Raw genomic sequence first — 14,199 nt, 5'->3', positions numbered from 1 at the left:
TTTCCAGGCACGGAGGGATGGCTAAAAAGCCTGTCTGAGCCGGGCGCGGTGGCTCACGCCTGTAATCCCAGCACTTTGGGAGGGCGAGGCCGGTGGATCACCTGAGGTCAGTAGTTCGAGACCAGCCTGACCAACATGGTGAAACCCCATCTCTACTAAAAAATACAAAATTAGCTGGATGTGGTGTCGCGTGCCTGTAATCTCAGCTACTCAGGAGGCTGAGGCAGGAGAATTGCTTGAGCCCAGGAGGTGGAGGTTGCGGTGAGCCGAGATTGCACCATTGCACTTCAGACTGCGTAACAAGAGTGAAACTCCATCTCAGAAAAAAAAAAAAAAAAAGCCAGTCTCCAAATTTTGTGCCCCTGAATCTCCTCAGGGTGCATCCTTTAAATCTCTGGCTTAAATACAAACAGGAATCTCTCCCTTGGCTCCCCTTAACTGATATTTTCAGAAGAGAACTTTGCTAAGTGTAGTATTAGGGGAAGACTGATGAGGATCCCACGGCTGGTCCAGCACACACACTGAGATACCCACACTGAAGTCTGTACCACCCGCTGAGGAGCTGGCACCTCCCAGTCCCTGTACTGTCTCCCTTTCCTCCTGGGCCCTTTTGTGTGTCTCACAAGGAAAGTATCTTTTTCTCTGGCCTCACAGTATTTTTTTTTTTTTTTCTGTGATGGAGTTTCGCTTTTGTTGCCCAGGCTGGAGTGTAAAGGCACGATCTCAGCTCACTGCAACCTCTGCCTCCCAGGTTCAAACGATCCTCCTGCCTCAGCCTCCTGAGTAGCTGGGATTACAGGCACCTGCCATCATGCTCAGCTAATTTATGTATTTTCAGTAGAGATGGGGTTTCACCATGTTGACCAGACTGGTCTTGAACTCCTGATCTCAGGCAATCCACCCGCCTCAGCCTCCCAAAATGCTGAGATTACAGGTGTGAGCCACTGTGCCTGGTCCACAGTATTCTTAATATTCCAACTCCTTCCTCGCCATAGCTGAATGACCACCTGGTACTCATATCTGCATAGGCGTGGGCTTTCTTAGTCAGACTCAAGATTCAACCAGATGCAATAGCAAGAGTCTGTGAGTGTTGCCAGCTGTTCCTTATGTTGACATCCCATTCTCTCCTTCTCATGCAACTTTTAGTGAACACTTACTATGTGCTCTTGGCATATACAAGTGAAAAGGAAGTGCTGGTAATTCTCTACACAATAGCAATTTGTTGAGTGCCTGCCATGTGTTAGGTTCTGTGCAAGGGACTATCTATGACGGAAGTAAACAGAAGGGGTATGGAAGCTCAAGATTTTTTTTTGGTCGCCCAGGCTGGGGAGGACCCAGAAAGCTCTCCCTGAGCTGGTGATACCTGTGTCTTAAGAATGTGCTTGCTGTAGCACCCAGCAAATATTCCTGGGAGCTTTGCTTCCAGTTTGGCTAAGTAAGCTTCTACTAGACCAGCCCTCCCAGAGATACCAAGTATAAACACTGGACAATGTTAAGTAAGTCAGTAAGTCAGTAATTTATTAAATAACCAAATGCCTGAAGGTCCTGGAAAATGAAACTAGACTAGGCAAGAACATTCAGGAGGATGTCAACTCTTAAAGAGGGGAATAGCATGAATGAGTTCTCATTTTCTATAGCTGTTCACCTGAGGAACTAATAACCTTTCTGGCTTGAAGAACCAGGGAAGAGGGAAGAGGTCTGGGTAACTAATGCTACCTGAAAGTAAAGATGGGGATGGAGAAAGGGGGCATTTTGAAAAGGAGAGAGCCAGAGAGAGTAGATGCTCCCACTTTTGCATATAGATTCTTCCTCAATCTCTGGCTGACTCTAAACCACATATGAGCAGAGCAGATTGCAAGTAACCTAGCTAAGGATACAAGAACTGAACTGAAATTGAAGCTGCAGCCCAACACACTCAAACTTTTTCAGTTTGACTCCAACCAAGCCCTACTGCCTGCTCAAAAACATGAACCAAATATATAGATTTGTATAAAATGCATAGATATATAGATTTATAACATATGTAGACATAAAAAATGTCATTCTTTGGAGAACTACAACAGAATCCAGAGGCCCCACACCGTAACCTCCACGATGTCCAGGATATAACCCCAAATTATTCAACATTTGGAGAGACAGAAAAAATGTGATCTTTCTCAAAAGACTCTAAGATTACCAGATGTTAGAATTAACACTCAAAGACTTTAAAGTAACCGTTATAAAAATGCTCAGTGATACAAAGGAAAATATACTCATAATGAATGAAAATATATGAAATCTCAGTGGAGAAATAGAAATTATAAGAAGAACCACATGGAAATTCTGGAACTGAAAAATAAGATATCTGAAACAAAAAATTCACCAGATAGCTCAACCACAGAATGAAGATGACAGAAGTCAATGAGCCTAAGAATAGATTAATAGTTATACAAACTGAAGAGGAGAGAGAAAAGTTTTTTAAAAAGAGAGAGAAAGAGAGAATAGTGTTTCATAATCATATGAGCAATATCAAAAGGTCTAACATAGGTGTAATTGGAATCACAAAAGGAAAAAAGACGGGTTAGGGAAGAGGACATATGTGAAGAAAGAATGGCTAAAATTTGCCAATTTTGGTGAAAGGCCCTAATATAGATTCCAGAAGCTCAGAAAACCCCAAGTAGGATATTACAAAGAAAATAACAGACAAACTGCTGAAAAGCAAAATCAAAGAGAGAAATCTTAAAAGCAGCATGAGAAAAATGACACATTACAAACAGGAAAACAACATTTTAAATTACCATTGGCCTTGCACCAGAAACAATGGAGGAGGTGAGAAGATAGTGGAACAGTAACATATGGGAAGGAAAAAAGCAAAAGCAAAACCAAACCTATACCTCCCAACCCAGAATTTTATACCCAGCCAAAGTCTCCTTCAAGAATGAAGGTGATTATTTCAAACTGAATAAAACAGAAGCTAAGATAATTCATTGCAAGTGGATCTTCGCTACAAGCAAGGCTAAAGGAATTTCTTAGGATGAAGGAATTTGACACTAGGAAGACTTGGCTGTCCACAACAGAACAAAGAACATTAGAAATGGCAATTTGCTGATTAAATATAGAAGGCTATTATTTTTCTTCATTTAAAAACCACATAGGAATATTCAAAGCAAAAATCATGGCATTGTCTTGTGGGATTTATAACATATGTAGATGTGAAACAAATGTCAACTATACCATAAGAACAGGGTACAGGACAATCCTAGCACTTTGGGAGGCTGAGGTGGGCAGATCACTTGAGGTCAGGAGTTCGAGACCAGCCTGATCAACATGGAGAAACCCTGTCTCTACTAAAAATACAAAATTAGCCGAGCATGGTGGTGCATGGCACATGTCTGTAATCCGAGCTACTCGGGAGGCTGAGGCAGGAGAATCACTTGAACCCGGGAGGCGGAGGTTGCGGTGAGCCAAGATTGTGCCATTGCCCTCCAGCCTGGGCAACAACAGTGAAACTCCATCTGAAAAACAACAACAACAACAACAAAAAACAGGGTGCAGGAGACCTCTATGAAGTTGCAAAGTTTCTACAGTCTATGTGAAGTGGCATAACATTAGGTCTAAACAGACTGTGAAAAGTTAAGAATATGTAGTGTAATCACATAGAAACCGCCAAAAAAGTGCTGCAAAGAGACATAGCAAACAAGTGTCACACACAGAAACTGGTGGCTGCTTCTCTCACAGAATGTTGTGCAGGGGCTGCGTTTAGAAAAGGCTGAGTCCTCACTTTCATCATTGGGCACGTTCTCAGGGTGGAGAGGGCCCGGCAACAGTTCCCTGAAATGTTGTGGCCTCCTGGGGAAGAGTCGGTCTACAATCTAAGGGACGCCCCAGGGATGGCAGGAGTGACGACTCTCTGGTGAATCAACACATGCCAGACCATAGTTTGTCAGTCTTTGGGCAACTTTCTTAGGGGAATGCCTCCTAGAAAAGACCAAAGGAAATGACTTGAATGGTTAAACATTTAAATCTGTTTTATAAACCTTGCTGGTACGCCTTCCTTCGTATTGCATGTCGCCTCCAATGGTCATGATAAATCTGGTTGATTTGCTGCTGTGTTCATCTTAGAAATGAAAGTGGTGCAAGGGGAGCCTCGGAAGACGCATTAGAGGCCTTGGCATCTGGGGCCTGCCCCGAGCCTCTTCTGGGAATAGCACTTGCAACGTTTGTGTTCTCTGCGGTGCTCTGCGCCCCTAGGGATTACGCTCCTGCGACTGCTGGACAGGCTGCTGAGGGCCTGGGGGATGGTACGAATCTCCCTGGCACCTCACAGCCCTCCAGGCTGGGGAACATTTGCCTGCAGACATTTCCTTATGATCTAGTACATATGGTTTTGTGAAAGAACTGAGCAAGAAGAATTTGCCATGAATAATTCATGTGCAATTGTTTTCAAAATATTAAGTTTTTTTCAAAGCAAGCAACCAATCAGAGATTCACCATGGCTGTGGGTACTTCTGTGGGGGCCACGGCTTTCTACCTGAACACCAGGGCTATCCTGTGCTGGGACAGGCAGAACTAGGCCGGGGACCATGTGCAGATGGCACAGAACTGTCAGCATTCCTAGTCACATGCTTCCTGCCCAATTCCACAGGCAGGCCCTGGTGATAGCCTTGTACTCCTGCGTTGCCACTCCCCTGAATCCCCCTGGGCAGCACTGTAACGCCTCCATCCCTTCCCTTTTCTCTCAGCTTCCAGCCCTGCACCAGCCACATCACGGCCTGTGTACCTCCACACACAGGAAGCCGAGGCCAGGCTTGACTGATTGGACCAGCAAAGATACAATGCGCCACTTTCACGATCAGACTGTTATTTACATGGACAGCGAAAGGGAGAATAAGCCACAAGGGCCAGCTCTCTGGTCCTCTTCCCGAATATCCAAAAGGATGACGCCTAAACGAAAGAAGCTGTTGACTGCACCACAAGGTGTGGAGTGCCCTGTTGCTGAGAGCCACATCCAGACTGCAGCCAACAGGCTTCCCTTCTGCAGCTTTAGTGTGAGGGGCCGGGGCAGAAAGCCCCTCACCCTGTCAGAATCTGGAGATAGGAGAAACTGTCTCCTGACAGCCTTCCTGGGGAGATAGGGAGGCAGGTGGGAGGTGGGCTCTGGCCAGCTCCTTAGAGGCCTCCCATCCTTTCAGGCTCCACCAAGGCTCAGGCTGGTCTTTGCCTATGTGGCTTCTTTGGATACATGGAGGACACCAGGGCTCCATGGCGGAGCTTCTCACTCCACTGGGCCGTTCCCTGTCCATTTTCATCTCTTTTCTTCTTTGTCCAGGCCCCTGTGACCTTACAGTAGATCTCATCACAGTGGTTAATAAGAACCAGGTTTGAGGCTGGGCATGGTGGCTCATGCCTCAGCACTTTGGGAGGCTGAGGCAGGTGGATCACTTGAGGTCAGGAGTTTGAGACCAGCCTGGTCAACATGGTGAAACCCCGTCTCTACTAAAAATACAAAAATTAGCTGGGTGTGGTGGCATGCGCCTGTAATCCCAGCTACTCGGGAAGCTGAGGCAGGAGGATCACTTGAGCCGCGGAGGCAAAGGTTACAATGCACCTAGGTGGCACCATTGTACTCCAGCCTGGGTGACAGAGCAAGACTCTGTCTCAAAAAAAAAAAAAAAAGAAGAAGAAGAAAAGAAGAATTGGATTTGAACCCCAGGTCTGTCGCTTCCTATGCATGTGTTTAAGAAAAATGGCCCAAACTCCCTAAGACTCAGTTTCCATGGTGTTAAAATGAGGTTAGAAAGAGTGCCTTTCTCGAGGCTTCTGCTGAGGATTAAATGAGATCCGCATGGAGCCTGTACAGAGCCCCCCACTGTGCCTGGTACACACGGGCACTAAGAGGTGCTGCTCAATGACCATGATGAGGGCAACACTGCCTCACCTGGTCCCTCTGTTCCCTCCCCAGCCGCCTCTTCTGCTGAATGCACTGAGCGCCACTGCACTCCTCCACCTGGAACTTACTCTGACTTCCGGTGATGTCTGCTGACTTTGTTGACGATAACCTGGGTATTCCTCACCCCCCAACACACACTTTCTTCGCAACCCATCAGCAAACCCAGTTCTCCTAGAAAGCATTCCATCCCCTGTTCCCGGTGGGGTTGGTCATCCTGGACATCTTTGGCCCCTTGGTCCATAGATGCATTTAGAACTGTGATTCCATGTTCTTTCTTGGAGGAAAACCCGTGTTTTCCCATTTGGATTGTGAATACTCTGAGATCAGCAGAGGTGGTGCCTTCCATCTGCATCTATCCACCCAGCACCCCTTCTGTGGGTGGCTCACATTCGCGCAGGCAGCTCTGTCTGGGTTTTTGGCCAAAGGGCATCATCTTTTCTGTAATTCCTAGGGAGATGTCATCGAGACAATTCCACTTCAGTATTTGCAAAGCAGAGAAGAGTATTTTCTTGGGTGCTCCCTCTGCCCCCAGTATACCCAAAACTGAAACAGTAGGTCATGTGTTTTGGAGGGAAGGAATCAGGAATAACTTTCCGTGAGTGGACTAACATATGGAGAAGAAAAAATAGCGTTCATGGATGCCCCCCCATTAAAAAAAAAACACAGCCGCTTTTCATGTAAACTGGGATCATAATGAAACTTGAATGAAAACTTCAGTTTTCCCTCCTCAAACTACCTTGCTTGCTTTATTTTGTTTTCTTGAATATATGTGAACATAAACCTGATGTATGAGACTCTAAAGCCACGGCAGTAACAAGTGTGGCTTTGGGTATCTTGGATGGCACAGCTTGGAAAAGTCTGCAGTAGCGCCTGTGGGCCTGAGCACCATGCTGACTGCGCCACTTGTCCCTTTGTTCACTTACCTAACAAACACAAGCCTTGTGCAAGGCCCAGGGACACAGCAGACTCGGTCCTACCCTCTGGCAGCCTGTGGGTGGGGTCAGGTAAGTAACCATCATGGGCCCTGCTGTGAGCCGGCGCAGGGGCAGGAGGTGCTCGGGGAGTAGTGACCCGCGGAACCACCTAACGCCTCTCCACCCTCCCCTCTCTCCCTCGTCAGGTACTGGAAGACACTGGGATGCCCATGGACGATGAGCAGTATGCCCTGCTGACCACTAAAATAGGCTTTGAGAAGGAAGGGATGAGCTATCTTGATTTTGCGGCAGGATTTGAAGGTAGCTAACGGCCAGGTCCATACCCTGTGGGATGCGTCCTGGGTGACACCACACGTCTTTGGTAGCAGTGCCACCAGGTCACTTGGGTTGAAGTAGCGTAAGCTGTGATGTTGAAACGAGGTGTCTTCCGGGGCTGCAAACAACCGTTTTTGTTTAATTTTATCTGACCATGTTGAGAACTGTGAGTGCAGAACTGTGCCTGAGTCTTCTACAAACTCAGAGCACAAATGGTTCAGAAAATTTGTGCCCCAAAGCCTGTTTCTTGAATCATACCTCACAGCCTTTAAGATTTTCCCCTAATGTAGTTGCTGGTTATCTGTAATTAACAATACCACATACAGGCAAGACAAATATTATTCCTCCCCGTGGACGGAGAATGATGCAGAGGCTCTAAAAGGCCGCCCAGCCACGCCGCCAGCCTCACCCTCCACCAGTTGTTAGGAACCCATCTTTGTGCCGTATGCTGGGGCCGCCTCGCCACTCACTGATGCTGCTTTCTCACACACCAAAGATATTTTGGTAGACAAACAAGCCCTCTAGAGAAGCTGCAGAAATCACACAGGTATCTCAGTGGAATACTCTTCTCTTTTGCTGCAAATACCCTGCAGGCTGGCCAGGCGGAATGCAGGAGCCCCGCGCATTTTCCATTTTCCCGGCCTTGGGTCTGCAGGTGACTGTGTAAGGTGGTGAGTTTCCCAGAGACTCAGGCTGGATCCTCACCAAGGTCCCCCAGCCTTGCCAGACTGTCATGTGCCACCCTTAAACAGAGAGCTCTCACACCCCTGAAAAATGGCATCATGAGAAGCCAGAGCATTTTAGAATTTCACCACTGTCTCTGGCTAGGTGTTTTGATATTTTTTAAGGAAAATAAGAAGGAGAAGGAACTCGCCTGTATTTAAATGACTGCGTCCCACCTGCCAGGTGCATTCATTTTTCAGGTGAGGAAATTGGGGCCCAGGGCACATAGTGCTGGCAAAGCCATCACAGCTGGAACTGGACTCTGTCTCCATCACCTGCTTCCGGCTTCCTGGCTGCCCATGTTCTCCTCTTACTTCCTCTCCTCCTCTCCCTGCCTGTCTCCTCCCTGCCCCTGTAAGCTGCTTTCTCACACGTGAAGAATTCTAGCATGGTGGGGAGTGAGGCCCTGTGTGGCCTCTGCTACGGGTCCGGGGTTGTGGCAGAGGGGTCAGGCGGTGGGGTGGGGGTGTTCTCTGCCGGGCAGTAAGGAACCGGAGGGAGGCCACTTGCAGCCTCTGCAGTGAGGCAGATGAGGCAGAAGCCAGGCTCAAGAGGGGCAGAGGATGCCCATGAGCTTAGGGTACCCTCTCCCCCATCCATCTGCCCACCACACCAGGGGGAGGGCGCAGGAGCAACAGGTGCAGAGAACCACGTCTGGAAACGAGTCCCTGGTGTGTAGCCTGGCTTTGACACAAGGTCACACTCGGATGACCCCAGCCAAATGGAAACGGGGTAGACATGGAAGGTTTTTTCTTTGTTTTTGTTTCTGTTTTTGTTTTTTTGAGACAGAGTCTCACTCTGTCACCAGGCTGGAGTGCAGTGGCATGATCTCAGCTTACTGCAACCTCAGCCTCCTGGGTTCAAGCGATTCTCCTGCCTCAGCCTCCCGAGTAGCTGGGGCTACAGGCATGCACCACCACGCCCAGCTAATTTTTGTATTTTTAGTAGAGATGGGGTTTCACCATGTTGGCCAGGCTGGTCTCGATCTCTTGACCTCATGATCAGCCCGCCTTGGCCTCCCAAAGTGTTGGGATTACAGGCGTGAGCCACCGCGTCTGGCCGACATGGAGTGTTTAAGGAGAGGTTACACTTCCTTCTTTAATTTTAGGGGAGAGAGAGGGCATAGGTAGTAGGGAACCAACTGGGTCTTAGTATCAGAGGACCTGAATTCATCTGTGCTGTCCACGAGCTCTACCTCTCAGGTGAGCTGGGGACCCCTGAGCCTCACCGCCCTGTAGGTAAAGTGCGAGGGATGATACGTTTTCTTGTGTGTAAACAAACATGAGGACCTTCTCCTGAGCATTGCTGGAAGGACCAAGAAACAGATGAAGGCCTCAGCATGTTACTTAACAGATACATGGTCAGGAAATAGCTGCTGAACCAATGACTGTTGAATGAATTCTATATTCTTATCTTTAGGACATGATTCCAGGAAACAAAAAAGAGGCAGGAATTCTCATTCTCCTCCTCTGGGAATTGGGAGATGAACCAGAGACACAGGGCAAGTAAACATGCCAGGGTGCCAAGTGTGGTCTGTGAGGGTGAAAGGAGGCCCCACAGTCTGGAGCACGGTTCCTCCTGGAAGAGGAGGAAAGTGTCTGAGAATTGAAGGAAAAGAAACTAGATAGTAAGAAGGTCAATGCTGTGTTCAACTCACAGGAGGATACTGTATGGGGCTTCAACAGGATTTGGGACAGGCAGAGATAAAATGTTGGTGTAGAAATGAAGCTGGTGGGCTGGGCATGGTGACTCACACCTGTAATCCCAGCACTTTGGGAGGCTGAGGCAGGCAGGTCACCTGAAGTCAGGAGTTTGGCCAACATGGTGAAACCCTGTCTGAACTGAAAGTACAAAAATTAGCCAGGCGCGATGGCGGATGCCTGTAATCCCAGCTACTCAGGAGGCTGAGGCACGAGAATCTCTTGAACCCAGTAAGCAGAGGTTGCAGTGAGCTGAGATTGCACCACTGTACTCCAGCCTGGGCAACAAGAACAAGACTGTCTCAAAAAAAAAAAAAGAGAATGAAGCTGATGGGCCCTAGTGGAAACCCTGATCTTTGTCACTGTTCCAGATCCTCCAATGAGAGGGCCGGAAACCACTCCACCGCAGCCTCCAACTCCTTCAAAAAGTTACGTGAACAGCCACTTCATCACCGCAGAAGAATGCCTGAAGCTTTTCCCCAGGAGGCTGAAGGAGTCATTCCGGGTAAACTGTGACTGTCTGGCCCTGGGCTTCTCTAGGCTTCCCCTGCTCCCAACCATGCAGCCCAAGTGGGTGTGAGTCCTGGTGCAGGTCGTGTCCCGGTCAGCCCGAGGGGCACAGAGCATTTCCCTCTGCAGACCCAGCATTGGTCAGAGAGAGGTGTGTGGGGAGGAAGGGGCTTCTCCCCTCCCTGAGGGACCCCTATGGACGCTTTGCTGGCAGAAGGGTAAGGAGACCCTTTTCATAGGAGGTGGGTGTTGGTGGGGAAGAAGCATGACAACCCATGGTACAGTGACTTTGAAACCCGTTCATCCATTCCTTCATTGATTCCCTCATCCATTCACCCACCAAACAAGTGTTATACACTTACTATGTGCTAGAATCTGTGCTAAATGCTGTGGATGAAAGCTACCAGCCCCGCCCCAGGGAGCTCTGTCTAATCCCAGACACAGATGGTAAACAGACAGGTCATATTCATAGTAACTGTCTGTCGTCGAAGGAACTGGAGCATCCTCTGGGGACACAGGGAAAAGAGCCCTTTAAGGAAGATTTCCCTGGAGGAGGTGTCCCCCACACTGAATCATAAGACCTAAGCATGGGCTGGCTAGGAAAGGAGGGAGCAAGCCTTAGATGAGGCAGCCTGAGCCAGGCCAGGACAGACAAGGCATGGGCTCTAGAGAAAAGCATATGGCTTGTCGTGGTCGTGATGGAGGTGTGCATGGTGCATGCAAGTAACAGACAAAACAGAAGTGGACAGCAGCCGTTCAAACATAGAGGCCAGTACAGGATGATCTGAGCTCTTTTTGTGATGAGAAGTAAAAGAGGGTGAATAAAGTTAGGGAGACCAATTCAATAAGCCGAACCTCGAGACAGGGCCAAGGGTACTGGGGGGTTAGACTGCGTCCTCACCCCGTGGGTGGAGGGATCCCATCTGGAGGGAGCACATCTAGAGGCAGGATAGAGATGGGTGAAATCCAGAAGGGAAGGGGCAGGCGAGACACTGGGTATCAGAGCAGCCTCGGGGGCTGTGGGGAGGGCAGCACCCCATTTCCTGTGCTGTGAGGCATCCTCTGCAGACTGATCACCCCTGGAGATTCATTTTGGTTACCAGGCTCCCATTTCAACATGCATTTATGTTTATGATGGCAGCCTAGCTCAGACTTTCCAGCAGGGCTCAGACTTTGAACATTCTATCCAGTTTTCAGAGCGAGCATTCTGATTTTTGGTTTGAGCAAATATGATCGCCATATGCATACATGGAGAAGGATTGGTCCTTATGATCTCATCCAGGCTAATGGCCGGCCAAGAGAAGTACTCTGGGAACCACTGGCCTGTGGGCTCCAGCGTGGAAGAGGAAGGGGTCATTTAGGTGGGGAGTGCCTGGTCCTCCAAAGGAAAGCCAGGCTGGGTGGGAGGCAGCAGCCATTGCAGGGAGAGAGGGCAGAGGGTAGGCAAAGGCTCCAGGAGCAGACACCCCTCTGTGCTGGCTGGCAGGGCACCCTAACTGCAGAGGTCTGGCAGCTGCCTCCCTGCACTTGGCCCATTGCATTGCAGTCCCCCACGCTGTCCCCTCTCTCAGGCTGTCTCCTCTCCCTCGCACACTCCTCGCATCTCCCAGTGGGGGCCGTGGGAAGCCCAGCTCCACGCCGCACCGTTGCTTTCCTATCTTTACGAGCAGTGAAGCTTGGCTACAGTGAACATATATCCTGTGTTTTCCAAAATGATCTTTATTATAGATAATTAAATAATGAATTCATTCAACAGACCGTCACCGACACCCACTCTATCCCACTAGAGAATTTGTAAGCTAGTGGGTGAAACAGAGGAGTGAACCCCTAATTGCCAGTTTTTATGTGAGACAGGCTGGATGTGGGTTATGTCTGAGGCTCATGAGGACTTGGCTTGTGTCCTTGCAGGTATATGCAAAGTGAACAAAGCACGGGTCTCAATTTTTAAATGGGATGGTACAGTCACTTTTTTTGATAAAGATGAAGTCTTGCCATGTTGCCCAGGCTGGTCTCAAACTCCTGGGCTCCAGTGATCCTCCCACCTCAGCCTCCCAAAGTGCTGGGATTACAGGTGTGAGCCACGGTCCCTGGCTTCATATATCTTTTAGAAACAAAAAGGATAAACCTATCAACCCACAAATAGGGTCACAGTACACTCAGTTCTCTGCAACTTCACTTTCCACTTTACAATTCGCCTTGGACCCCTGGTCCTCGCAGGACGGTCTCGTCCATGTGCATCTCTGACCAGAGCACCCACTGTGCTATCAGAATATGCCCTGCTCCTGCCTGGCCTGCCCACAGGATCTCTCGCCTCCTCACCCTTTCCTGCCTCTCAGCCTTCGCACATTCCATTCCTTTGCTTGGATGGCACCTCCCCTTTGATCAGCGAACTCCTCCCCAAGCTTCTGGTCCTTCTCGAGCCCTTCACATCAGCTGAGAGGTTGGCCGCTGCACATTCCCCTCTCTCCTCACGTCCCTCCCAGCACGCAGCCCAGAGGCTGCTGCAGTTGGATTCAACAGTGAGCCCCGAGCCATCTCTACATCATCCACCACAGTAACCCAAGGGGCTGCCACAGTGCCTGCCACACTGCACATGACCAATTTGTATTTGCACACCACACCTGATGCCAGGCAGCGAACTGGAGGACCACACACAGGGCCTCATGTATTCTGACACCTGCAACCACCTGTCAAATAGGTTTAGTGTTCCCGTGTTACAGCTGGAGATACTGAGGGTCAGAGACGGGGAGAAAGTGACCCAAAGCCACCTCTCTAGTATATGGCGCCGTCAGGAGCTGAAATAACACCGGCTCGATTCCAAAGCCTCTGTACTACCCACCAACATTGGGGAAGCTGAAGACTGAGGTTTGAGGAGTGATTAGTTTATAAACTTGTGAAGATTAGCCATGTATGATCTCATAGCATCTAGATTGTCCCTCGAGTCCAGAATCCAGGCTGGCCCCACACAGCCCTTACACCCCTGTCCCTGCAGTAATCACACTGGATTGCCATGATTTGCTTCCTGTCTTGCTTCCCTAGTAGACGGTGAGGACCTGGGTGTCAGGGGCCATGTTATAGTTACGGTGTCTCTGTACCCAGCAGAGTGCTCAGTGCCTGGGAAATGCTGCTCCTTCATGTCCAGAAACCCCCTCTCACAGACGTTGTGGTGAGCATGGCTCGGGGAGCTGGGGCTGCAACAGGGAACAGATCAGAGCCCAGCCTCGCGCTTATGTTCTAGGGGGAAGTGCAGTGGACACAGAAACCTCTACTAGGGTCGGGTGCGGTGGCTCACGCCTGTAATCCCAGCACTTTGGGAGGCCGAGACGGGCGGATCACGAGGTCAGGAGATCGAGACCATCCTGGCTAACACGGTGAAACCCCGTCTCTACTAAAAAATACAAAAAACTAGCCAGGCGAGGTGGCGGGCGCCTATAGTCCCAGCTACTCGGGAGGCTGAGGCAGGAGAATGGCGTGAACCCGGGAGGTGGAGCTTGCAGTGAGCTGAGATCCAGCCACTGTACTCCAGCCTGGGCGACAGAGTGAGACTCCGTCTCAAAAAAAAAAAAAAAAAGTAAAAAGAAACCTCTACTAGGTCAGGTGGTAACATGTGCCAAAGAGAAAAGTAGAGGATCGTGGGAGGCCACAAGCCTGTCAGGGCTGGTGCCACTGTACAGAAGAGTCAGGAAGTGCCTCTCTGGAGAGAGGACACTCGGACAGAGTCATGAAGGAGCCAGAGCCCTGCGGACACTGGAGAGGGCTCCCTGAAACACCCTGAAGCAGGCTTGGCCTGTTCAAAGAACAGCGAGGGGATGGGTGGGATGGGGGTGTAAACGGGTTTGTGGACCACAGCCAGGCCTTGGCCTTAGACTCTGAGTGAGATGGAGAGTCAAGGGGGGTGAGCAGAGGTGCCTCATGCATGACGTCGGCTGTAAGGGATTGCTTGGGGATGATTGCACAGAGCAGAGGCCACGGAGCCGATGATGGCAGCTGGGAGCCGTCGCAAGGTTCCTGCAGGAGTCCAGTAGCCTTGGGTGGGGGCCGAGGTGGTGGGCCTGGGAGAAAGGGTCCAGTGCTAATGCACTCTGAA

General features: G+C 49.6%; 1 protein-coding gene across 11 annotated transcripts in view; it reads left to right on the top strand.

The window, feature by feature from the left end:
• LOC105464318 (EF-hand calcium binding domain 6) overlaps positions 1–14,199 on the top strand; it is a 308,413-nt gene that overhangs the window by 183,541 nt on the left and 110,673 nt on the right. For all 11 annotated transcript variants that reach the window (XM_011712104.2, XM_011712099.2, XM_011712096.2 and 8 more), the window contains 2 exons: positions 7,050–7,164; positions 9,974–10,107. In XM_011712104.2, the coding sequence (XP_011710406.2) occupies positions 7,050–7,164; positions 9,974–10,107 (249 nt within the window). The remainder of the gene's footprint in view (positions 1–7,049; positions 7,165–9,973; positions 10,108–14,199) is intronic.

This window comes from Macaca nemestrina, chromosome 15 (genome assembly GCF_043159975.1).
Source record: "Macaca nemestrina isolate mMacNem1 chromosome 15, mMacNem.hap1, whole genome shotgun sequence".
Lineage (NCBI taxonomy): Eukaryota > Metazoa > Chordata > Mammalia > Primates > Cercopithecidae > Macaca > Macaca nemestrina.
The sequence above is the reverse complement of the archived record's forward strand: the minus strand, read 5'-3'. Positions and strand labels throughout refer to the sequence as shown.